The sequence below is a fragment of the Mobula birostris genome, chromosome 6, assembly GCF_030028105.1.
Source record: "Mobula birostris isolate sMobBir1 chromosome 6, sMobBir1.hap1, whole genome shotgun sequence".
NCBI lineage: Eukaryota > Metazoa > Chordata > Chondrichthyes > Myliobatiformes > Myliobatidae > Mobula > Mobula birostris.
Window position 1 is genome coordinate 45,307,462 of NC_092375.1, and position 27,387 is coordinate 45,334,848.

Sequence of the window (27,387 nt, forward strand, 5' to 3'; positions counted from 1 at the left end):
CAGTTTCCATACGATGTAGTGATGCAACATGTTTGGATTCTCTTTCCTGCGCATATGTGGAAGGAAGTTAAGTACAGATATGCATAGTCCAGCTCTCTTCAGCCTCATCAGAAAACAGAGGCATTGGTGAGCTTTCCTGATTGGTAGAATGAGTTCTGGGACCATGACAGGTTTTGCGAGATGTGCACTCTCAGGAGATTGAACTGTTTCATAGTTTCCACAGTTGTGCCATTGATGTAAAGAGGGGAGTGAGTGGTGCGAGTTCTCCTGAAGTCGATAACCATCTCCTTTTGTCTTGTTGACAACGAGGAAGAGGTTATTTGCCTGGCAGTAGGCCTCTAGCTCTTCCTCCTATTCTCTGTATGCCATCTCGTCATTGTTGGGAATGAGTCCCACCACCATTGTGTTGTCGGTGAACTTGGCAATGTGATTTTTTGGGTGTTTGGCTGTGCAGTCATATGTGAGAACAGTGTAGAGAGATGGGCTTAGCACACAGCCTTGGGGGGCACTTGTGTTAAGGATGATGGGGAGGGAGGTGTGGTTGACATTCTGACTATCCGAGGTCAGTTCATTAGGAAGTCCAACACCCAGTTGCACAGTGGTGTACTTAAACCCAGGAGTAGCAGTTTGTCCACAACGTCTATGGGACAACAGTGTTGAATGCCGAACTGAAATCTAGACACAGCATTCTGGCATAAGTGTCCTCATTTTCGAGGTGTGTCAGGGCCAGGTGCATGACAGATGCAATAACAGCTGTTGTAGAGTGTTTCTGTTCGTTAGTATATTGTTGAGTGTCCAGGGTAGCACTTCATGTTGATTGACATCAGTATCGTTGAGCGATGGTTGCTTAGTTCTGAAGGCGTAGTTATTTGGTACAGGAATGACAGTGGCTGGTTTGAAGCATGTGGGGACAATAGCCTGGATGAGTGAAATGTTGACAATATCTGTGAAGACGTCAGTGAACTGGTGTGCACACTCCCTGAGTACTTGGCCTGTGATGTTGTCTAGCCTGTCAGTTTTACGGCAGGTTGACACCCTGCAGAGTGCTTCTCACGTCTCCTGCTGTTAAAGATGGTGGCTGCTCACCCAAGAGGGGTGTAGCTTTCGTGGCTGGTGTTATGTTGCATGACTCACAGCATGCATAAGAGTTGTTTCGAGTGTGAAGGAGGAAGATGTCACTGATTCAGCTGACCCTGTTTGCCCTTGCATAGTCAGTAATGTCCTTAATGCCCAGCCACACACGCTGGGGATCATTAGCAACAGGTGTTCCTGAATCATTTGTGCGTAGGTGATCATTGCCTTCTTGATGCCTAGGATGAGGTTTGCCCTGGCTGCTCTGAAAACCGTGCTGACTCCAGATTTGAAGGTAGTGTCCCAGACTTTTAGTAGGGAGTGCGCCTCTGTGTTCAGCCAGGGCTTCTGGTTGAGCCATAGGATGAACACTCTTGACGTAGCAACACACTTACAGATGTAGCCAGTGACAGATGAAACATATTGCTTAAGGTCTGTGCCTTCTGTGCTTTGGAGAACTTACAGTACACACCAAGATGAAAAGTTGTGGATGAGCCAGGAGTTTCGTAGTCTGCTGGGGACTACATCTGTGGCATTCAAGTCTGATGATGCAGCTCTGTACAGCAAAACCGGGTATGACTTACAGAGGGCCATTTCAAGAGCTAAGGAACAATTCTCAATGAGGTTGCAGGGGAAATCGGATACACGTCAGCTCTGGCAGAGTTTGCAGGCCATTACTTCCTACAAAGTGAAACCTAACACCATGAATGGCAGCAATGCTTTACTCTCAGAGAAGTTCAACTCCTTTTATGCTCACTTTGACAGGGAGAATAAAACTACAGCTATGAAGATCCCTGCAGCACCCAATGATCCTATGACTTCTACCCTCAGAGGCCAACATCAGGCTGTCTTTCAAGAGGGTGAATCCTCACAAGGCCACAGGCCTCAATGGAGAATCTGGAAGGTCTCTGAAAACCTGTGCTAACCAACTGGCGGGAGTGTTCAAAGACATTTTCAATCTCTCGTTGCTACAGGCAGAAGATCCCCCCGCTTCAAAAGGGCAACAATTATACCAATGCCAAGATGAGCAGTGTGAGCTGCCTTAACAACTATTGTCTAGTAGCACTCACATCTACGGTGATGAGAGGTTGCTTATGGCTAGAATTAATTCCTGTCTCAGAAAGCACCTGGACCCACTACAGTTTACCCATCATCAACAGACCTATGGTGGATATCATTGGCTCTTCACACAACCTTGGATCACCTGGACAATATAAATGCCTATGTCAGAAAGTTGTTTATGGTATTGATTCCAACTCAGCGTTTAGCACAATCATTCCTACAGTTCTGATCAAAATGCTGCAGAACCTGGGCCTCTGTACCTCTCTCTGCAACTGAATCCTCGACTTCCTAACCGGTAGACCATAATCTGTGAGGATCTCCACCTTGCTGATAATCAACACTGGTGCACCTCAGGGAAGTGTGCCTACTGCTCTACACCCATGATTGTGTGACTAGGCAAATCCCATCTATAAATTTTCAGTTGATACAACCATTGATGGCAGAATCTCAGATAGTGATGAGATACATCAGCTAGTTGAGTGATGTCACAGCAACAACCTTGCACTCAGTGTCAGTAAAACCAAAAAACAGATTGTGGACTTTGGAAAGGTTAAGATGAGGGAACACACACCAGTCCTCATAGAGGGATCAGAAGTGAAAGGAGTGAGCAATTTCAAGTTGCTGGGTGTTGATATCTCTGAGGGTCCAATCTGGACCCAACATAGCGATGCAGCGAAAAAGGCACGGCAGCATTTGGAGTTTGTGGAGATCTCGTACGTCACCAAAAACACTTGCAAATTTCTACCGGTGTACCACGGCGGACATTCTAACTGATTGCATCATGGGAGAGGGATACTGCACAGGCCTGAAACCAACTGCACAGAGTTGTAAATTTAGTCAGTTCCATCATGGGCACCAGTCTCCATAATACCCAGGACATCTTCAAGGAGCGATGCTTCTAAAAGGTGGCATCCATCATTAAGGACTATCACCCAGGTCATGCCTTGTTCTTATTGTTACCATCAGGAAGGAGATACAGAAGCAGGAAGGCACACACTCAACAATTCAGGAACAGCTTCTTCCATAGTCATAGTCATAGTCATACTTTATTGATCCCGGGGGAAATTGGTCTTTGTTACAGTTGCACCATAAATAATAAATAGTAATAGAACCATAAATAGTTAAATAGTAATATGTAAATTATGAAATAAGTCCAGGACCAGCCTATTGGCTCAGGGTGTCTGACCCTCCAAGGGAGGAGTTGTAAAGTTTGATGGCCACAGGCAGGAATGACTTCCTATGACGCTCTGTGTTGCATCTCGGTGGAATGAGTCTCTGGCTGAATGTACTCCTGTGCCCACCCAGTACATTATGTAGTGGATGGGAGACATTGACCAAGATGGCATGCAACTTGGACAGCATCCTCTTTTCAGACACCTCTGTGAGAGAGTCCAGTTCCATCGCCACAACATCACTGGCCTTACAAATGAGTTTGTTGATTCTGTTGCTGTCTGCTACCCTCAGCCTGCTGCCCCAGCACACAACAGCAAACATGATAGCACTGGCCACCACAGACTCGTAGGACATCCTCAGCATCATCCGGCAGATGTTAAAGGACCTCAGTCTCCTCAGGAAATAGAGACGGCTCTGTCCCTTCTTGTAGACAGCCTCAGTGTTCTTTGACCAATTGTCAATTCGTGTCCCCAGGTATTTGTAATCCTCCACCATGTCCACACTGACCCCCTGGATGGAAACAGGGGTCACCGGTACCTTAGCTCTCCTCAGGTCTACCACCAGCTCCTTAGTCTTTTTCACATTAAGCTGCAGATAATGTTGCTCACACCATGTGACAAAGTTTCCTACCATAGCCCTGTTCTCAGCCTCATCTCCCTTGCTGATGCATCCAACTATGGCAGAGTCATCCGAAAACTTCTGAAGATGACAAGACTCTGTGCAGTAGTTGAAGTCCGAGATGTAAATGGTGAAGAGAAAGGGAGACAAGACAGTCCCCTGTGGAGCCCCAGTGCTGCCGATCACTCTGTCGGACGCACAGTGTTGCAAGCACACGTACTGTGGTCTGCCAGTCAGGTAATCAAGAATCCATGACACCAGGGAAGCATCCACCTGCATCGCTGTCAGCTTCTCCCCCAGCAGAGCAGGGCGGATACCATCCGATTTCTGAGTGGGCATTGAACCCATGAACACTACCTCACTACTTTTTTATTTCTATTTTTGCACTACTTATTTAATTTAGCTATTTAATATATTTTGTAGCCTGGGAAAAATACACACGCAGAACAACAAATACTTTTTCGGGTCTTAAATTCCTTTATCTGTTTTAGATGTTTTATTGCAGAAAGAAGGTATTAAAATAAAAATAACAAAACAAATTTTAAAAAACACAGTTCACGCTGTTACACTCTCAGCTCAACTTCGGACCAGATCCTTGTTACGCATACAGTATGGAAAAAAAATAAAACAACATATACAAAACCATACGGTAGTGGCAATTCTAAAAAACAATACAAATAATGTAAAAATCCCACCAACCCGGTACACATAATCGAAAATATGGATAAATACATTTCATCTTAACTAAGAGATATACTCACATTTGGCACACACGTGCTTAACTTCCGAACACTTTGAAATTTTCTCGTGTTTACCTTGAAATGAGTTCTCCTCACTCACACTACGTGAACACAGTCACATTGCTCTGTTACATACACATTTGGTCATGAAACAATAAAGAAAGACAAACTTTTACAAAAACTTTTACAATATATTGCCTTGTAGTTGAATTACTAAAAAGACTATGCTAATAGGTTGATTAAGGGCTTTACAATTAGGCTATTACAAACAAGTACAAACCAACTTCCATGGATGTTATCAAATATTGTCAACCTTTCCTCACCAAACCTGGGAAAAACATTCGAATGTCGTCCCTACTAGAACTCTTTGTTCTACTCCACATGTAAAATGACATCACCGTTTTCTCTTAAAGGCACGGGCAGCCAGTTATTTTAGTATTACCAAGGTGAATACACAAATCAGAATCAGGCTTATTAGCACCAGCATGTGACGTGACATTTATTAACTTTGCAGCAGCAGTTCAATGCAATACATAATCTAGAAGAGTAAAAATAATAATAACTAAATCAATCACAGTATACTTATATTGAATAGATTAAAAATTGTGCAAAAACAGAAATAATATGTATTTAAAAAGTGAGGTCGTGTTCAAGGGTTCAATGTACATTTAGGAATTGGATGGCAGAAGGGAAGAAGGTGTTCCTGAATCGCTGAGTGTGTGCCTTCAAGGCTTCTGTACCTCCTACCTGATGGTAACAGTGAGAAAAGGGTATGCCCCTAGGTGCTGGAGGTCCTTAATAATGGACGCTGCCTTTCTGAGACTTTGAGTGCACTTTAACAACAAACAAATGATATTCAACTGTCACCTGGTTACATATATTTATACTTACTGTAATTCATATTTTCCTATTATTATGCTTTGCATTGTATTACTGCTGCAAAGGGAACAAACTTTCATAATATTAAACCTGATTCTGAGAACTTGCCAAGTCTCTATCATAGTAGGTGGTGATATATTTGAAAAAGAGGAAGTTGAAATTCCAGATACAAAAGAAGTAAACTGAACACAGTATTATGATTAAAGATTAGCTGGATATTAAAATAATGCAGCAGTTCCACAGCACTGACAGTTGAGGGGAGGAGATTGAAAAGAGGAGTGTCTGGATCCTCTTAAAACGCCGGGAAGGGCGAGGTTTTACCAAAGTACAGTGGCAGGAAATGAGTGGGTTCCGCAGAAGTAATCCACTGCAGCCCACAGTAGCAGTTCGAGTTCCTTTGCATACGCGCCCATCGAAATATTCCGCTGGGCTCTGACTCCTGGTAAGAGCGCGGCCTCCACCCAGCGCCGCGGCCTCGGGCTTTGGGCCTCAGCGGTCAGACAATGTGGAAGGTTGCGACTGCGGTTTTCCTTCTCTGCGCGGGTAAGTCAGGAATGCGTTGGTGTCGCTCAAGGTGCGGGGAACAGCTGAAGCTCAGGATGGACGGCGCACAAGCGGCAGCCCAGCTAGCATACAGGATGGGCGCGGGCCGCAATGCTGGGAGGGAGGGAGAGGGGAGAGGCAGGCGGGAGTGGGACATAAGCCGGGAGAGGGTAGGCGGCAGTGGGAGAGGTACAGGGCAGTAGCTGGGAACGAACGGGTGGAAGGAAGGAAGGGGCGGTGGTCGGATGACGGACAGGCAGTTTGTGGTCGGGAGTGCGCAGGCGAGAGCAGTTGAGAGTCGGCGTCGGGCCGAAGACGGGTGGCTGGGAGTCGGCGTGGGGCTGCAGACGGTGGCTGGGAGTAGGACAGCAAGTGGTGGGGTGAGGGCTGTGGCTGGGAATGGGCAGCCAGTGACAAAGTGCAGTGATCAATAGTGGGCAGGTGGGAGAGTGTGGTAGTGAGATGAGAGAGGCAGATGAGAGGAGTGGGACAAATAGGAAGACATGAGGGTGACAAGACAGGGAGAAGATACAATAGGGTTTTTTAAAGAGATATTTAGATAGGTGCATGGAGCTTAGGAAAATAGAGGGCTATGTGCTAGGGAAATTCTAGGCGGTTTCTTGATTAGGTTATATGGTCGGCACAACATTGTGGGCTGAAGGGCCTGTAATGTAATAAGCAGCAGGGTTCCTGAGGAACAGGGTGTCCGTATGGAGCTGACAGTCAAAAAGCCTGCCTGTCTGTGTCATCATCTTTAAGAATAGCAGGCGATGTTGGTGAAGGGGGCACATGTTTGTTATGGTGTGGAGTTGTTGCAAAGTGGGGCAGGAAAAGACAAATGGAAGTCACAAGTGGGAGGAAATGTTCCTTCCCATTAAATCAGCAATTTACTTCTTCCCGTGTAATGTATTGCATTGTCTTGATGATACATTTTCTTCTCTAGTGGTAAAAATGGTCCCGCTTGGTGGCTCAATAATATCAGCGCCGGACTCGGGCGAAAGTTCCCGAGTTCGAATCCAAGTCAGGTTGAGCATCGAGCTAGGAACTCAGCCTCATAAAAACAAGAATAGCTTGCTACGGAAACACTGTTATGACAGTGCCCCGATAACTCCACTGCCGAGTTAAGGGCTATTCTTCTTCTTCTATAGTGGGATTACCAAAGGCAGATTGGGTGACTACTTCGTAGGACACCTTTGTTCAGTCCACAAGGTGATTCTGACTCCTACTCTTTTCAAAGTTCAAAGTAAATTTATTACCAAAGTATATATATGTCACCATATACAACCCTGAGATTCATTTTCTTGTGGACGATCATAGTAAATACAAGAAACACAATAGAAGACTGCACCCAACAGGACAGACAACAACCAAAGCGGAAAAAAACAACAAACTGTCCAAATACAAAAAGAAAGAGAAAAAATAAATAAGCAATAAATATTAATGGCATGAGATGAAGAGGCCTTGAAAGTGAGTAGGTTGTGGGAACAATTTATTTGATGGGTTGAGTGAAGTTATCCACTCTGGTTCAAGAGCCTGATGGTTAAGAGGTACTAATTGTTCCTGAACCTGGTAGGGAGGGTCCTGGAGCTCCTGTATCTCCTTCCTGATGGCAGCAATGAGAAGAGAGCATGGCCTGAATGGTGGGGGTCCTTGATGGATGCTGTTTTCTTGAGACAGTATGTGCTCAATGGTGGGAGGGTATTACTTCTGCTAAAATGGCCCACTACTTTTTGTAGGCTAAGGGCATTGGTGTTTCAGTACCAGGCCATGATGCAACCTGTCAATATTCTCTCCACCACACATCTATAGAAGTCTGTCAAAGTTTTAGATATCATGCCAAATCTTCATTAACTTCTAAGAGTGCAGAGGTGCTGCTGTGTTTTCTTCATAATAGCACTTTATGGACTTGATCCATGATAGATCCTCTGAAATAATAGCACCAAAGAATTTAAAGTTGCTCACCCTCTCCACCTTTGATTCTTCCAATGATCACTGGCACATGGACCTCCGGTTTCATCCTCCTGAAGTCAGTAATCATCTTGGTCTTGCTGACATTGAAGTGAGAGGCTGTTGTGGCACTACTCAGCCAGATTTTCAATCTCCCTCCTATATTGCTGATTCATCACCACCTTTGATTCGACTGGTGACCGTGATGTCATCAGCAAACTTAAATATGACATTGGAGCTGTGCTTTGCCTCACAGTCATAAGCATAAAGTAGGGGGCTAAGCACACAGCCTTGTGGTGCACCTGTGCTGAGGGAGATTGTGGAGGAAATGTTGTGAAGAAATTGAGGATACAGTTGCACAAGGTGGTATTGAGACCCAGGACTAGAAGCTTATTGATTAGCTTTTTAGGGGATGATAGTTTTTAATGCTGAAGTGTGGGCAATGAAGGACATCCTGATGTATGTCTCTTCACTGTCTAGATGTTCCAGGATTAGGTGAAGAGCCAATGAAATGGCATCTGCTTTTGACCTGTTGTGACAGTGGTGGTCCAAGTCATTTCTCAGGCAAATGCATTTATCGTTGTTATTTCTCAATCCCACCCATGGTTACATTATTTCTCAATCCCACTAATGGTTACATTACACCCCTCAGATTTGAAATTTTTAAATTGAGTATTTCAAATTATCACTTAAATTTGATTCTTGTCTTACCCGCTGATATGGTTGTACCTCGACCTGAAATATGCACTTTATTTCAAATTCCACTTTCCTCTAAATTTAACTATTCCAGTGAGACTTATTAAGGGATTGGACACGCTAGAGGCAGGAAACATGTTCCCGATATTGGGGGAGTCCAGAACCACAGAGGCCACAGTTTAAGAATAAGGGGTAGGCAATTTAGAACGGAGTTAAGGAAAAACTTTTTCACACAGAGGGTTGTGGTTCTGTGGAATGCTCTGCCTCAGAAGGCAGTGGAGGCCAATTCTCTAGATTCAAAAAGAGTTAGATAGAGCTCTTAAAGATAGCAGAGTGAAGGGATATGGGGAGAAGGCAGGAAAAGGGTACTGATTGTGGATGATCAGCCATGATCACAGTGAATGGTGGTGCTGGCTCGAAGGGCTGAATGGCCTACTCCTGCACCTATTGTCTATTGTCACGCCAACCTTTCTGAATTCAGCCTCCTACATTGCTCCAAGGCTGGAGGAACAGCATAAGTAATGGTTACATTACACCCCTCAGACTTGAAATTTTTAAATTGAGTATTTCAAATTATCGCTTAAATTTGATTCTTGTCTTGTCCGCTGATATGGCGGTACCTCGACCTGAAATACACACTTTATTTCACATCCCACTTTCCTCTAAATTTGACTATTCCAGTGAGTCATAGACTACTTCCTTTTCTGATTCAGGTCACTCAGGCCTCTTTTGCCTGTGTCACTATTTACAATGCTGTGTTCAACTATTGTTCCTTTGGTTGTTTACCCTGTTCAGGAATATCTGGATTTTAAAATCCTTTTGTGGCCATGCCTCTTGCTATCTACAGTCTACCCAATAAACCTGCAAGGTACAATTCTGGTCTTATATTCAGTGCTCAATTTAATTGCTCTGTTACAATTGAACTGACTTTATTTCTTACATCCTTCACATACATGAGTAAAAATTTTACGTTACATCTCCGTCTCAATATGCAATCGTAGTAATTTATAATAATTTATAATAAATAGAACAGTCAATGTAACATAGAAATACACTCAAATCAGCGTGAGTTAATCAGTCTGATGGCCTGGTGGAAGAAGCTATCCCGGAGCCTATTGGTCCTGGCTTTTATGCTGCGGTACCGTTTCCCAGATTGTGGTTGGGGTGACTCGGGTCCCCAATGATCCTTCGGGCCCTTTTTTCACACCTGTCTTTGTAAATGTCCTGAATCATGGGAAGTTCACACTACAGATGCGCTGGGCTGTCCGCTCCACTCTCTGCAGAATCCTGCGATTAAGGGAGGTACAGTTTCCATACCAGGCAGTGATGCAGCCAGTCAGGATGCTCTCAGTTGTGCCCCTGTAGAAAGTTCTTAGGATTTGGGGGCCCATACCAAACTTCCTCAACCGTTTGAAGTAAGAGAGGCCCTGTTGTGCCTTTTTCACCACACAGCTGGTGTGTACAGACCACGTGAGGTCCTTGGTGATGTGGACGCGTAGGAACTTGAAGCTGTTTACCCTCTCAACCCCAGATCCATTGATGTCAATAGGGGTTACCCCGTCTCCATTCCTCTGTAATCCACAACAAGCTCCTTTGTTTTTGCGACATTGAGGGAGAGGTTGTTTTCTTCACACCTCTGTGTCAGAGAGATCCCTGTAGGTCACCTCATTATTGTTTGATATTAGGCCAATCAATGTAGTGTTGTTGGCAAATTTAGTTAGCAGATTGGAGCTGTGGTTGGTGACAAAGTCATGGGTATACAGGGAGTAAAGGAAGGGACTTAGTATACAACCCTGAGGGGCTACTGTGTTGAGAGTCAGAGGGATGGAGGTGAGGGAGCCCACTTTTACCAACTGCTGGCGATCTGACAGGAAGTCCAGGATCCAGCTGCACAAGGCTGAGGTCTCTGATCTTCCTATCAAGCCTGGATGGAATTACGGTGTTGAATGCTGAACTGTAATCCAAGAACAGCATTCTCACATAAGCATCCTTCTTCTCCAGATGTGTAAGAACGGGAGTGTGTAGAGCTTTGGCTATTGAGTCATCTGTCAGTCAGTTGTGTCGGTAAGTGAATTGTAGCGGGGTCCAGTTTGGGTGGTAGCAAGCTGAAGATGTAATCCTTGAGCAGCGTCTCAAAGCATTTGCTTATTATTGAGGTGAGTGCGACAGGATGCCAGTCATTCAAGCATATTAGACAATAGGTGCAGGAGTAGGCCATTTGGCCCTTCAAGCCAGAACTGCCATTCACTGTGATCATGGCTGATCATCCACAATCAGTATCCAGTTCCTGTCTTATCCCCATAACCTTTGATTCCGCTATCTTTAAGAGCTCTATCCATCTCTTTCTCGAAAGCATCCAGAGACTTGGCCACCACAGCCTTCTGGGGCAGAGCATTCCATATATCTACCACTCTCTGGGTGAAAAAGTTATTCCTCAACTCTGTTCTAAATGGCCTACCCCTTATTCTTAAACTGTGGGCTCTGGTTCTGGACTCACCCATCAGCGGGAACATGCTTCCTGCCTCCAGCATGTCCAATCCCTTAATAATCTTATATGTTTCAATAAGATCCCCTCTCAGCCTTCTAAATTCCAGAGTATACAAGCCCAGTCGCTCCAATCTTTCAACATATGACAGTCCTGCCATCCCAGGAATTAACCTCGTGAACCTACGCTGCACTCCCTCAATAGCAAGAATGTCCTTCCTCAAATTTGGAGACCAAAACTGCACACAGTACTCCAGGTGTGGTCTCACCAGGGTCCTGTACAGTTACAGAAGGACCTCTTTGCTCTTATACTCAATTCCCCTTGTTATGAAGGCCAGCATGCCATTAGCTTTCTTCACTGCCTGCTGTACTTGCATGCTTGCTTTCAGTGACTGATGTACAAGAACACCTAGATCTCGTTGTGCTTCCCCTTTTCCTAACTTGACTCCATTTAGATAATAATCTGCCTTCCCATTCTTAACCACCAAAGTGGATAACCTCACATTTAACCACATTAAACTGCATCTGCCATGCATCTGCCCACTCACCCAGCCTGTCCAAGTCACCCTGTATTCTCATAACATCCTCCTCACATTTCACACTGCCACCCAGCTTTGTGTCATCGGCAAATTTGCTAATGTTATTTTAATTCCCTCATCTAAATCATTAATATATATTGTAAACAGCTGCGGTACCCCACTGGTCACTGCCTGCCATTCCAAAAGGGACCCGTTAATCGCTGCTCTTTGTTTTCTGTCAGCCAACCAATTTTCAATCCATGACAGTACTCTGCCCCCAATACCATGTGCCTTAATTTTGCCCACTAATCTCCTATGTGGGACTTTATCAAAGGCTTTCTGAAAATCCAGGTACACTACATCCACTGGCTCTCCCTTGTCCATTTTCGTAGTTACATCCTCAAAAAATTCCAGACGATTAGTCAAGCACGATTTCCCCTTCGTAAATCCATGCTGACTAGGACCGATCCTGTTACTGTTATCCAGATGTGTCGTAATTCCGTCTTTTATAATTGACTCCAGCATCTTTCCCACCACCGACGTCAAGCTGACCGGTCTATAATTCCCTGTTTTCTCTCTTCCTCCCTTCTTGAAGAGAGGGACAACATTAGCCACCCTCCAATCCACAGGAACTGATCCTGAATCTATAGAACATTGGAAAATGATTACCAATGCATCCACGATTTCTAAAGCCTCACCTTAAGTACCCTGGAATGCAGACCATCAGGTCCCGGGGACTTATCAGCCTTCAGACCCAACAGCCTATCCAACACCATTTCCTGCCTAATATAAATTTCCTTCAATTCATCCATTACCCTAGGTCCTTTGGCCACTATTACATCTGGGAGATTGTTTGTGTCTTCCCTAGTGAAGACAGATCCAAAGTACCTGTTCAACTCTTCTGCCATTTCCTTGTTCCCCATAATAAATTCACCCACTTCTGTCTTCAAGGGCCCAATTTTGGTCTTAACTATTTTTTTCCTTTTCACATACCTAAAGAAGCTTTTACTATCCTCCTTTATATTCTTGGCTAGTTTACCTTCGTACCTCATTTTTTCTCCGCGTATTGCCTTTTTAGTTACTTTCTGTTGCTCTTTAAAAGTTTCCCAATTCTCCGGCTTCCCACTCATCTTTGTTATGCTATACTTCTTCTCTTTTATTTTTATACTATTTTTATACTTACTTGCTTCCCTTGTCAGCCATGGCCTCCCCTTACTCCCCTTAGGGAGTAATATTAACTTGGTCTTTTTTGGTACAGGGACATTTGGTGGATGTTTTGAAGCAGGAAGGCACTCTACACTGGGACAGGGAGAGATTAAAAATATCTGTAAACACCTGCCAGTGGTGCTGCACATATCCTGCGTACTCGCACCTGTCTTTGTAAAAGACACATGTCATACGGTTCGGTCCCGCAGCCTTGCGACTGTCCACTCGTTGGAAACATCTCTCAGCCTCAGAGATGACCAGGTTGCTGGTTGTAGTGGTGGCTTTCCTCGGAGGCTCAGAGTTAGTGACATTGAACTGAGTGTAAAAGCAATTGAGCTCATCTGGGAGAGAGGCCGTGATGTTGGCGGCACCACTACGTTTGGCTTTGAAGTCTGCGATGATATGCAACCCTCGCCAAAAGTCACGTGTGCTATTCGTTATGAATCTTGGCTCAATCTTGTCCCTGTATTGTTGTTTCGCAGCCATGATAGCTTTGTGCAGATCGTAGCTGCTTTTCTTGAGCTCCTGCTTATTGCCAGCGGCATAAGCTCTATGTCGCGCGGTAAGTGCTGCTCGCACGGAACTATTGATCCAGGGTTTCTGGTTCGGGACGACCCTGACCGACTTCTGGGGGACAACATTGTCAAGGCACTTCCAGATGAAGCACGTGACTCCATCCATGAACTCGTAGACATCCTCATCATGGAAGACATTCCAGACGATGTCATTGAAGCAGTCCTGCAGCATGGAGGCCGACTGGTCGGACCAGCAGTGGACAGTTTGAACTATGGCCGCGTCTTGCTTCAGCTTCTGCCTGTACGTCGGCAAAACCAGGATCGAAAAGTGGTCTGATTTTCCAAAAGCTGGGCGAAGGGGAGCTTTGTAAGTGTTGCGGAAGGGAGTGTAACAGTGGTCAAGTGTCTTATCTCCATGAGTGCTCACCTGGATGTGCTGACAAAACTTCGGAGAGACTTTCGTCAACAACACTCAATTAAAGTCACCAGCGACAATGTAGGCAGCCTCCGGGTGATGGTCTCGTACAGTTCCTTGAGAGCCAGGTCAGTATCGGCCTGCGGTGGAATGTACACTGCTGTGATGATAACAGCTGTGAACTCCCTAGGCAGCCAGTAGGGTCTGCACAGCAGCACCAGGTACTCCAGGTCTGAGGAACAAAAGGATTTGAGGGCATGCACATTCCGGGGGTCACACCAAGCATTGTTGATCATGAAGAATACCCCTCCTCCTTTAGTCTTCCCAGAGAGGTGTTTTATGGAAACACCCGATAGTGTTTTATGGAAAGAAAAATAGAGTTAGTATTTCAAATAAAAGACCATTTGTCAGAATCAGTGAGTGCAAAAGCAAATTGGTATTATGTTACTGAGAGGGTAAAAAGTGGACAAAACAAAAAGAATATCTCTGGGATGGGGCTGGAGTTAACAGAGCAAGCTGGTTAATCGTTAATGAGGGCCTTTGGAAGTGAGAAAGCAAACAAAGGGTTTAACCTGTGAATTGCAGGTCAGAGTTGTTGCTAAACCTGACACCAAAAAGAAATACTCAGCAGATCAGGTGGTATCTCTGGGGAGAGGGAAAAAGGCTTCAGTAATATCACAAATAATCATAGAGCAGAATTAGACAGCCTTTCATACAGACATGCAAAGCACATTACCAGAGAGAGTTGAAAGAAGAACCTCCACTTCTGTCTGGTAATGTTACAGCCTCTGGTACTTTGTCTTATCTGTCCCTCTCTCACCCTCTCACCAACTTAAAACTAACTTCTCTTCTTGTGTTTCTAGATCTGAGGAAGGGTGTTTTATCTGAAACAATGACAATATTTTTTCCTTTTCCTAATGTACCCTGACATAATGCATGTTTTCAGCAATTTCTAGTTTTATTTCAAATTTCAAGCCAACTTAGTTTTGCTTTGATTTTCAATTAATTGCTCCATTGCCTTGCCTTGGGTCAGGAGCTTCCTTTTTTGCCTTTTCTGCCTCAGACTGAACTGCTTGCTCAAAACTTGGCTGAAGTTTTCTTTTGTTTTCTGTGATAATATGTGTGATGTTTGGGATAGTTTTGCTATGTAACGATGGAATGTAAGTAGGTGGTGTTGCCATTGCTTTATTTTACATCTTAATATGCTGCACATCATCTTACATAGCTCATTTCTTGCTGGGATTGTAATATCACATGCCAATAGACAATGAATAGTCACAGAGCTATATGAAACAAGTACCTTCTGCCCATCTCATCCATGCCAGTCAAGTTCTCTACCTCACCTGGTCACATTTGCCTTTGTTTGGCCCATATCCTTTGAACCATTTTAATCCATGTACCTGTCTAAATATCTTTTAAATGTTGTATTTGTACCTGTTGCTAAAGCTTTCTCTAGCAGCTAGGTCCATATACTATATACTATGCTCTGTATAGGGAAAAAGTTAATCCTTAAGTCCTTTTAAAATCTTTCACCTGTCACCTTAAACCTATGTCTGCTAATTTTCAACTGGGAAAATAACTGACCACTCTCCTCATCTTTGCCCCTTATGATCTTATGTAAGGTCACCTCCCATGTCCCATGGTAAAAAGCTCCATACTGTCCATATAACCCAAGCCTTCCAATTCTGGTAGCAGCCCCTGAATCTTTTCTGCACCCTTTCCAGCTTAATGACGTCCTTCCTAATGCTGGGTGACCATAATAGGGCACCATGCTGCACGTTTTGTCCCGGCTCCTATATTCAGTGCCCTGACTGATGACGGCAAGTCGTCATCACCCTGTTTACCTGTGTCTCCACTTTCTGTACAAAACTTAAATATTGTAGAAGTAGATTTTTCATCGTAACTGTAAAGTTTTGTCTTACTTGGAACTTCTGTTTATCCCCTTGATCACACAAGCTGGCTGAGCCAGTGACTCCCAGGAACAGGCTGGGTGACCACCAAGAATAGATTGGTGATGACTGGAGAAACAGTTGACAGCTCAGAAAGACGGCAGGCGGGGCAGGGATGGGGAGCAGCCCAACCTGCATCTTCTGTGAAGAAGAACCCAAGAAAGCTACAGATAAACCCAGTGAAAGACACCCCCAGGGGAGCCCGGGGGGGGGGGGGGGAGAATGAGCACCCCAATAGGACGGACCTAATAACAACTGACCAAGGCAAATGGATTATTGACGAAGAGTGAGAGATGCATTTGCGGCAAGGTTTGTAAGAACAAGCATGGCCTAAAGATCCATCAGGCCAGAATGAAGTGCTTGGACCAGGAGAATGCTTTGCAGCGCACAGGATTTACGCCTGGTGAGACGTGGGAAGAGCCCGGCCTGGAGTCACCCCACAGAGCCCAGAACCTCCGGGTGCCAGAAGCTTCTGTCCCAAGCAACATAGTTCAACAGCGCCGGATCAAGTGGCCCCCAACCAGCAACAAGAAAGAGTGGCTCCAGTTCGATGGGGATGTAGCAAGGATCATAGAGTTGGCAGCCAAGGGAGGTGCTGACAGACGACTTCAGACAATGACCACCATCATTGTCAGCTTTGCCGCAGAGAGGTTTGGAATGGAGGAGGGAAAGACCACCAGATCCCAATACGCTATGAACCGCAGGGCAACCCAGATCCACCAACTGTACCAAGAGTTCCAGTCCCTGGCACAGCAGTTCAAGGTAGCAACGGAGGAGAAACCTCCCCTGACTGAGCTCCGGAACATCTGCAGGAAGAAGCTAATGACCCTGCGCAGAGCAGAATGGCACAGGAAGCGAGGGAGAGAAAGAGCCAGGAAGGAAACTGCCTTCATAGCCAATCCGTTTGGTTTTACAAAACAGCTCCTAGGGCAGAAACGCAGCGGCCGCCTTGTGTGCTCTAAAGAAGAGATAGACCATTTCCTTCATAACATCCTGAGTGACCCTGCAAGGGAGCAAGAGCTGGGCCTTCACAGAGCCCTTACAAGCCAACCACTCCCCATAGTGGAGTTCGATGTGAGGGAGCCCACCTGGAAGGAAGTCCAGGAGGTTGTGTCTTCAGCCAGAGCCAGTTCTGCGCCAGGACCCAGTGGAGTACCCTACAACGTGTACAAGCACAGCCCAGAGCTTCTCAAAATTCTTTGGAAGATCCTGCAAGTGATCTGGCACAGGGGGATAGTGGCAGACCAGTGGAGGTACGCAGAGAGGGTCTGGAGAGCCAAGGAGGAAAATCTGTCGAACCTGGAGCAGTTTAGATCTATCTCACTGCTTAGTGTGGAAGAGAAAATCTTCTTTAGTGTCTTGTCCCACCAGATGACAGACTTTCTCCTCAAGAACACTTACATCAACCCTTCAGTGCAGAAGGGTGGAATTCCTGGAGTGCCTGGATGCCTGGAACACACTGGAATAGTCACCCAGCTGATCAGGGAGGCACACATGGGGGAGAGAGACCTGGTCATGATTTGGCTAGATCTCGCCAATGTGTATGGGTCAATACCCACAAACTGGTGGAGTTTACACTGGACCAACACCATGTTCCCAGACAGATCAAGGACCTCATCATGAACTACTACAGGGAACTTCAGACTAAGAGTCACTTCTGGAGCTATGACATCAGGCTGGCATAGGCTGGAGAAGGGGATTATAACTGGGTGTACAATCTCTGTTATTCTCTTTGCCTTTGCATGAATATGGTAGTCAAGGCAGCTGAGGCAGAGTGTAGAGATCTGGTGTTCGGCAGCCCCCGATCAGAGCCTGTATGAATGATGTCATTGTCACGACACCATCAGTTCCTGGCAGCAGGCGGATCCTCCAGGGCCTGGAAAAGCTCATCGCATGGGCAAGGAGGAGCTTCAAACCAGCTAAATCCAGGTCCATGGTGTTGAAGAAGGGCAAAGTGGTGGACAAGTTTTGTTTTACCTTGGATGGCACTACAATTCCATCTATCACCGAGAAGCCAGTCAAGAGCTTGGGGAAGGTCTTCAACTGTAGCCTCAGAGATGCAGCTGCCGTCCGATCAACTTCCAAGGAGCTTGAGAGCTGGCTCACCACAGTGGACAAGTCAGGCCTACCTGGAAGGTTCAAAGCATGGATTTACCAGCATGGCATCCTACCCCGAACCCTATGGCCGCTACTGGTATACGAGGTGCCTGTGACAACTGTGGAGTTGCTGGAGAGCGAGGTCAGTAGCTACCTTTGGAGGTGGCTGGGCCTACCTCGTAGTCTGAGCAGTGCAGCACTGTACGGAAGGTGCAATAAGCTGCGACTTTCCTTCAGCAGCCTTGATGAGGATTTCAGGGTTTCCAGCACAAGAGAGGTGCTGCAGTACAGGGATTCCAGGTACGGATGGGCAGGAAGTGGAAGGCACAGGAAGGGCTGATGGTAGCAGAGTCCCGGTTGAGGCACAGGGCTCTAGTGGGGACAGTGTCAACTGGGCGAGCGGGGCTGGGCTCAGTTTCACAACCTCGCTATGACAAGGCCAGAGGCAAAGACAGATGGCAACGAGTCCTGGAGAAAGTGCGGGCTGGCGTTGAAGAGAAGTAGCAGGATGGTGGGCATGCAGCCGTAGGGAGCATGGACAAGGTGGGAAGATGAGCTGGAGCGGAAAATCTCCTGGTCTGACATCTGGCAGGCAGAACCCCAGCGCATTAAATTTATGAACCAGGCTGTCTTATGATATCTTGCCAAGCCCTGCAAACCTCCATGTCTGGGGCAAGGGCGATACACCAGCCTGTCCTCTCTGTCCAGGAAGAGGATCACTGGAGCACATCCTTAGCAGCTGCCCTAAAGCCTTGGGGGAAGGTCACTATCGGTGGTGTCATGACCAGGTGCTGAAGGCAGTGGCAGAGAGCACTGCGATGGCCATGACCACCAGCAAACAGAGTGGTCAGAGGAAGAACATCTCCTTCATCAGAGCCGGAGCACGGCCCCTACATCAGCCCAGACCAGCGTCATCATCGGGCCTGCTTAGCACCGCAGCAGATTGGCTGCTTCAAGTTGACCTGAGGAGGCAGCTGAAGTTTCCCGACCAAATAGCAACAACTTCACTGAGGCCGGATGTGGTCCTTTCTTCAGTGTCCTCGAAGCAGGTTGTCCTCATCAAGTTGACAGTTCCCTGGGAGGACCGCATCGAGGAGGCAAATGAGTGGAAGCGGGCCAAGTACCAGGAGCTGGTGGAGCAGTGCTGGAGGCAAGGCTGGAGGGCTCGCTGCGAGCCTATCGAAGTGGGGTGCAGGGGTTCTGCCGGCCGCTCACTCTGCAGAGTCTACACTCTACTTGGCATCACTGAGGCTGGCAAGAGGAAAGCTATCAGGACCATCACAGAGGCCGCTGAGAGAGCCTCCAGATGGCTGTGGATCAGGAGGGGTGATCCGTGGGTCAATGCTGCTGGGACACAAGCTGGGGTGTGATCAACCCCGGCTGGGTTGCCTGGGCGAGGGTGTATGATGAAAGACCCGAAACACCCGACGACCCCAGGTTACATCACTGATGATGTGTCCCAGCGCATCCGCGGGGTGTATCTCAGAATCATGCTTTCTGTCATAGACACAGCTTTGTTAGTCTTTTTTTTCTGTATATCCCAGCTATCCTGTGAATTTTTTTACATTATACTAATGTAGCCAGTGAAACGAATGGTTAACTTATCAATCAACGGTGAACACTGACAAACAATCCTCTTTTGGGAATTGCGAAAAAGTTTATTATAGATTAAACTACAAGTAAAAGTAGTATATGACTCGTGCTTTCATTTGGGTCAGAAAACTTAAATGGTAACTTTCTCTAAGCACTACATATTTTTGCCTCCCTCATTCCAGGAGTTGTGATGTTCTGAGTAAATTTTTCCATGCTGTGTTCTCAAGCAAGTAAAAGTCCACTTGTTCTGTTGTATTGAAAGGGCTATCCTTTTCCTTTACTCATAACTGCACAATTTTGTTTTGAGATGTTAATCCATTTCTATTTTAAGATTATGCATTTCAGTGAGACCTTTTGGCCTATTTGAGTTATGCCTGCTTTCAACATATAGTCCCATTCTCCATCTTTTTTGGATAACTCTATAACATTTCTTTTCTGAAGTCCATTGCCCTTTTCAAAGATACTGATTCTGTTTCTTCCTCTATAGATGCAGAAAATTCTGGATCTTAACTATACTTTGCTCCATTTTGTTCCTCCCCTCTGTTCCTGTGTAACGTTTAGAACTATATCATTCAGTCCATATCCTCTTTTTTCTTTTGGTCAAAATGTACCACTTCATATTTTTCTGTTTTAAATATTTAGCAGCACATCTGTTTACTTGGAATTTATTGCCATTCTCGTCATAGTAATCCTTGAGGAACAATACTACCTGTATTCTGCTTAAACACGAGGAATTCTGCAGATTCTGAAAATTCATGCAACACACATCAAAGTTGCTGGTGAACGCAGCAGGCCAGGCAGCATCTCTAGGAAGAGGTACAGTCGATGTTTCAGGCCGAGACCCTTCATCAGGACTAACTGAAGGAAGAGCTAGTAAGAGATTTGAAAGTGGGAGGGGGAGTGGGAGATCCAAAATGATAGGAGAAGACAGGAGGGGGAGGGATGGAGCCAAGAGCTGGCCAGGTGATTGGCAATAGGGATATGAAAGGATCATGGGACAGGAGGCCCAGGGAGAAAGACAAGGGGGAGAGGGGGACCCAGAGGATGGGCAAGGGGTATAGTCAGAGGGACAGACGGAGAAAAATGAGAGAGAGAGAAAGAATGTGTGTATATAAATAACTAATCCGAACCTTACTATTAAACCTGCCGATAGGGGGGGGGGGGGGGGTGCTGTTGTAGTCTGGTGTACTGACCTCTACCTTGCCGAGGCACAGCGACAACTCGCGGATACCTCCTCTTATTTACCCCTCGATCGTGACCCCACTAAGGAGCACCAGGCCATTGTCTCCTACACCATCACTGACTTTATCTGCTCAGGGGATCTCCCATCCACTGCTACGAACACACCTCGCACTTCCCGTTTCTACCTCCTACCCAAGATCCACAAACCTGCCTGTCCTGGCAGACCTATTGTCTCAGCTTGCTCCTGCCCCACCAAACTCATTTCTGCATACCTCAACACGGTTCTATCCCCCCTTGTTCAATCCCTTCCAACCTACGTTCGTGACACTTCTCATGCTCTTAAACTTTTCAATGATTTTAAGTTCCCTGGCCCTCACCGCTTTAGATTCACCATGGATGTCCAGTCCCTATATACTTCCATCCCCCATCAGGAAGGTCTCAAAGCTCTCCACTTCTTTTTGGATTCCAGACCTAATCAGTTCCCCTTAATTTGGCTTCTTCCCCTTTTCAGTTGTGATGAAGGGTCTCAGCCTGACACGTCAACTGTTTATTCCCCTCCATAGGTGCTGCCTGACTTGCTGAATTCCTCCAGCATTTTGTGTGTGTGTGTGTGTTGTTCAAGTTTTCTAGCATTTGCAGAATCTCGTGTTTATAATTGATAGATTTTATCTAAAAAATCACCAACGTTAATCTTTCATAGGAAGCCCACCCGGTCATCTCATCTTGATTTCTTCTGCAAGATTCTTGAACATTTTCTCTCCCAGATTATCCTATTCATCAATATCCTGTGTAACTGGTTTTATTATGTGTTAACCTTCGTTGATCTGCTCAACTTCATGACATTCAATATAATCTATTATTCTGACCTCTCCCTGTCTGTCCTCTGGTTTACTATGGTGGGCCTAGGTGAAGAGAATTTTCCTCCAATTAAACATTAGGAAGATTTTGAAGAGCCTAATGTTACTTAAGTGGAACAGTAGGAATCAGAATTGGGTTTAATATCACCGGCATATGTCATGAAATTTGTTAACTTTGCAGCAGCAGTACAATGCAATACATGATAAATACAGAAAAAAATCTGAATTACAATAATTATATATATCTTCGTATATTAACTAAATAGTTAAATTAAAATAAAGTAGTGCAACAACAGGTTTGTGTCAGTGAGTGGTGGTGAGGGCATCTTTGAAGAGTGAAACTTGGGGACTTACAGGGTTATGTTCACTATGATCTTTTAAAATTGAGGCTTGCAGCAAACCCTGAATGTGTTGTACGGCTAAATCATCACGAGCTTTTAGAAATGTACTTGCCATAAACAAAGTAATTAGCGGTGTAGAGGTTTGAGGGTTATTATTCAGATGTCATTTAAATTTGTTGGCATAGGGGGAAAAAAGCTTTCTTTAAGTGCATCATTTCTTTATTATTTTAGAGATACAACACGGTAACAGGTCCTTTGGCTCAAAAAGCCCACACTGCCCAATTACACCCATGTGACTAATAAACTTTGTAACCTGCCTGTATGTCTTCAGAATACGGAGACCAGGGCACTCCGAGGAAGCCCTCGTGGTCACAGGAAGAACATACATCCCCTACAGACAGTGGCAGGAATTGAACCTGGGTCACTGGTGCTGTCATACTGTTGTGCTCACCACTATTGGAGACTTGGTGCAGGTTGCTATTTTCTGATGTTGCATATACCACAAGGATGGGAACAAAATAAAGGATTTAACAATATTTTGTTGCCTTTTTTCAATACACTGTATTTTAATATTAGTTGTACTGACTTGCATAAAATTTGAATTTGGTAAGACTCTATAAGTAAGAAATCATTTGTATGTTGACCAATAAGAATTTCTGTTCCAAACCTATTCTTTCTGAGATAAACAAGACAAATAAAATTGACATATTTCAAAACATTCAGTACTATTACTCCTTTTCATTCATTGTAAATAGATTTGGGTTCATAAAAATGCTTTAAGCAGCTCTTGTATTCTGAAAAGTGTTTGTTGTGTATTTTAGGGGTTTTGTAATTCATAATACCTGTGTCGTGGACACATCCATTTGTTGTTGATCTAATATCCTCAAAAAAATTGCATACAGTAGATGGTATTTAAGAACACTTCGATTTGGCAATAGAAAAGAATGTAATTATTTTTGAATTAAAAATTGAGTTGCTTGTAAATTGACTTATTTAGGTATCACAAACAGAAACCCATCTCGCACTCCTGATTGTAATTTACCATGAAGTAAAACTAATCAATTGTAGCAGTCCGGGTTACTGTTTCCCATGCTTGTTGTCCTAATACATTTGCTGTTTTAATCACTGATATGTTTTTGAATGCTGCACTCTCCTCCTTTTGCTTGGTTCTGTTCTCCAGCAACTCCTCATTCCAGCTATATTGAATATTGATGAAATGTAGCAGGTAATCTACAAACAACATTTCTTAGAATTCACAGAATCTGTAATAACAAAACCTAATTGCAAATCTCTCCGGCCTGCCAACTGTCCAGTTATAATGAGGTTTGTCAATACAAGTGTCCATGAAGTACAGAAAATAAACAGTTTTCAGCAAGCAAGCAGGAATATGGATCATTTAGAAGCCATCCTGTGACTGTATAGGAATTTAGTGCAACTGCATTGCTCTACTGTATGTGTTGTTGTCTCTGTACCTAAGGAAATATGTCACTACAGAAGGTTTGCAAGATTGATTCTTTGGGTGAATGTGTTGCCCTCTGATAAGAGTGTGAGTAAAATTAGCCTATACTCACTGGAAGTTTTTAGAATTAGAAAATATTTTATTATGATATACAAGGTTCGGAAAGAGTAATTGGAATGTATGTTATAAATGTTGCACACTGTTTTGTTCTGAATGGTCTTAACTTAAAAATATGGCCACCGATGTTTGACCTTTTCACCCTGGAGGAAAAAGACAATTTCCTTGTCTATGCCTCTTATAATTGTACATACTTCCATGGCTCCTGGTTAAGGTGGTGCTACCAACTGAATGAGTGTGACAGCTTCTGGGAGAAGAAATCTGATTTAAAAGCATCACTAAAAATACCTTTTCTGTGGTAAATTACGTTAAATTTAGCCACAAACAGTGAAGGGGCGAGCGATGGCGAGGTGAGTTCTGAGGATGAGCCAAGATGGTTTGCTGCAGAATCGTTGCAGTTGGAGTTCTGATGCCTGTACAGCCGACCTGGGAGCGAGGTTGGATTGTTCTGGGTGCCAAAAGAAGTTGTTGAGGCCTGGGCAGAGAAGTTCCGATACGCATTTAACTGGCCCAGGAGCAGGGTTGGATTGCTTTGGACACCGAGCTGATTTGAAGAGCTTGAGAGTGGCTTTGGGCTGAAAAACAAAACCTGGACCCAGAGTGAGTCACTGGGCTGCGTGGGCTAGGCCCGGTGCCCAGTGTCCGTGTCCTAGTGCGAGCTTTAGACAATTTAAACACCAGCCCGTATCGGAGACGAGCAGTTATCACCCTCTCTCCATGATGTTAATGCACTCCAGGGCACGGGGCCTTTTGCTGTTCCGTTGTTGGGTCAATCTGAATGCCGGCCCAGATAGACTGAAAAGACGGGGTGTCAGTCGGGATGAGAGCCGAATCTTGTTCGTTCTGCGCAAGGCCATCTCCATGGTGCTGAGGCTGTGAAGACTGCCCCAGCTGTGCTCTGTGCCTGCTAATGTGATGAACTGATAAGCGAGGCTGTGGGCCTACTCCAGACTGCTCCAGGGTTCAGATCTGATTATTCAATTTTGGTTCGGAATGCTGTTGTTTGCTTTAATTGTTTATATGATTTGCATTTTTTTCTTTCTCTTTTGCATCGAGTGTTGGTTTTTTATTTTAAATTTTTTTTTCCTTTTAATTGGGTTCTTTCAGGTTTCTGTTTTGTGGCTATCGGTGAGCAAGCAAATCTCAAGGACATCCAGGGCCAAGATGCAAATATATCTATAGTTTTCAGGAAATTGTTGCTTTAGTGCTTGCTCCGCCGATTTATCATGTTTAGTAAGTCTCTTTTTTTTATTCTCCAGTTTCCGTGTGCAAGTCTTCAAACATTACAACATTTTATCGATTGGAGGGCAATAGTGTATCTATTTCTTTCAAAAGACCTCCAAATCTAGAAGAAATTTTATGCACGTTTAAAGGCAACAAGATTCTTGAATGGGAAGCTGGCAAAAATGTATTGTATTTTGGAAATTTTACTAGAAGAACTAAGCTAACAGTGGATACCATAGAGATCCAGAATTTGCAACAGACTGATTCAGGGATTTACAGAATTTCTTTCATAAATCAGAATGGTTTCACTACTGAAGAAAGTTTCATACTCGTTGTAAGCGGTGAGTAATTTGTGTTGTCTTAATATATTATTGCATTCTAATTAAATTTCTTTAAGGTGTTCTCACAATGATATAATTCATTTATGCAATGTGGACAAGCTGATTGCCTTTGAGAGTGAGTCTTTATGATGAAGATGATCTTGCAGTGCTGTCGAGTACAGAGTTCCAAGACTTTGATCTTCCAATGATGAGGAAGAGTGATATATTTTCTCGTTAGAATGATGTGTCATTTGAAGAACTTGGGACTTTGTCTTCTCATGCCCCTACTGCTTTTATCGTTCTAGTTGCTGGAGATAACAGCTGCATATAACAGGTCCTAGGCACATCATACGCAGTGAAAGTTGTTTGTAGAATGGATGAGAGCCTGTCACAGCAAGCACAGTAGCATGTAGATGAGAGACCTGATGCTGAAATCTGGACCAAAAAGCAAACTGATGGTGAAACTCAGACAGCATCTTTGGAGGAAAATGGACATTGGACATTTCAGATCAAGATCTTCAATCGTGACCAAAAGAGTAGAGGGGAGTTAATGAGTATTAAGAGGCAGGCGATAGGGCAGAAATTTGGCAAGCAATAGGTGGATCCAGGTGAGGAGGGATGATGGGCAGATGGAAGACGGAAGAGTTGAAATCACGACAGAGGCTAGGAAGTGGTAGGTGGAAGAAAGAGAAGGCTATAGATGATAGAATCTGATAGGAAAGGAAGGTGGAGCAAAAACGTGGGGAAACCCTCAAGTTTCTATGGAGTTTAATGTGTGGAAGTGTAAGGCCATGCACTCTGGTAAGAAAAATCAAATGGTGTATTATTATCAACATGGAGAGACAATGCAAATGAGTGAAGTTCAGAGGCACCGAGACATGAATCACAAAGTTAGCAGATATATCCAACAAGTAGTCAAGAAGACAAATGGCATGTTGGTCTTTTATTGCAAAGAGGGTAAAATTTAAGAAGAGTAACACTTCCTTGTATTTGTACAGGGTGGGATTGAATCTTCACCTGAATTATTGTGCAGAGTTTTGCTCCCCTTAGCTTAAGGAAGCAGGTATAGTGGCACTGGAGCCAGCCCGGTGGAGATTCACTCAGCTAATTCTTGGCATGAAGGCGTTGATCTATCAAGAGACTAGGTGGTTTAGATTTGTACTCCTTGGTCTTTGGTAGAATGGAGTGTGACCTAATGCAAACATACAAGACCTTAAGTGGGCTTGGCAGGGAAGATCTTGAGATATTTCCTCTAGAGGGAAAGTCACAAACAAGGGAGCTTAGTTACAAAATAAAGGCCCAAATTATTTAAAACTAAGTTAATCTCTGAAATTTTTTGACCTCAAGGGTGGTGGAGGTCATTACCCACATCTAAGATAGAGGTAGATAAACATCAAGGAATTGAGGGTTATGGTGAACTAGCACAGGAGGGTTGAGGCTAGTGTGTATCAGCCATTATCACCCTGATGGTTAGGACTTTTAGGGTATTGTTCAGATTTCAACCCAGCAGCGGTGAAGGAACAGTGATCTATTTCTAAGTCAGAATTGTGTCTGGCTTGGAGAGCATCTTCCAGGTGGTGGGGTTCCGGTACTTTTGCTGCCTGGCTCTATTATCTGGTGGAAGTTGTGGATTTGGATTTTATCTTGTTGCAGCTTGTTATTATCCAAATTTTGTCGCTTGTCAGTCCAGGCCTACATATTGTCTAGGTCTCGGTGCACTGAAATGTGAGCTGCTTCATTTCCTAAGGAGTTGTAAATGCTGCTGAATAATGTGCAATCAATGCACTTCTGAACAAGGAGAGCAGGTGCCTAACCTGCCCTGCACCTCCTCCCTCACTACCATTGAGGACCCAGAACAGTCCTTCCAGATGAAGCAGCACTTCGCCTGTGAGTCTGGGCTCATCTACTGTATCCGGTGCTCCTGGTGTGGCCTTGGGGAAACCCGACGTAGATTGGGAAATGCCTTCGTTGAGCACCTATGCTCCACTGCCAGAAAAAGCAGGATCTCCTGGTGGCCACCCATTTTAATTCTACCCATGTTAGTTCATGGGTTCCTCTGCTGCCACACTCAGACTGGAGGAGCAACACCTTGTATTCTGATGGCATGAACATCGATTTCTCAAACTTCTAGTATTTGCTTCCACCCCCCACCCTTCACCATTCCCCATTCCTATGTCCCTCTCATCGTATCTCCTTAGCTTCCTTCTGCTCCTCCTCTTTCCCCTTCTCCAGCTCTCTATCTCTTTCATCAATCGACTTCCCAACTCTTTAGGTTACCCCTCCCCCTTTTTCCAGTTCTGATGAAAGGACTCAGCCCGAAAAGTCGACTGTGTATACTTTTCAACAGATGCTGCCTGGCCTGCTGAGTTCCTCCAGCATTT

At 44.7% G+C, this 27,387-nt stretch overlaps 1 protein-coding gene across 2 annotated transcripts in view; it reads left to right on the forward strand.

Annotated features, from left to right (window-relative positions):
* Positions 1-5,785: 5,785 nt before the first annotated feature.
* Positions 5,786-27,387, forward strand: part of LOC140199012 (peroxidasin homolog) — a 40,441-nt gene continuing 18,839 nt past the window's right edge. The window contains exons 1-2 of one of the 2 annotated variants that reach the window (XM_072260388.1): positions 5,786-6,086; positions 24,722-25,027. In XM_072260388.1, the coding sequence (XP_072116489.1) occupies positions 6,047-6,086; positions 24,722-25,027 (346 nt within the window). In that variant the 5' untranslated portion in view covers positions 5,786-6,046. The remainder of the gene's footprint in view (positions 6,087-24,721; positions 25,028-27,387) is intronic. The other variant, XM_072260387.1, reaches the window with a different exon arrangement.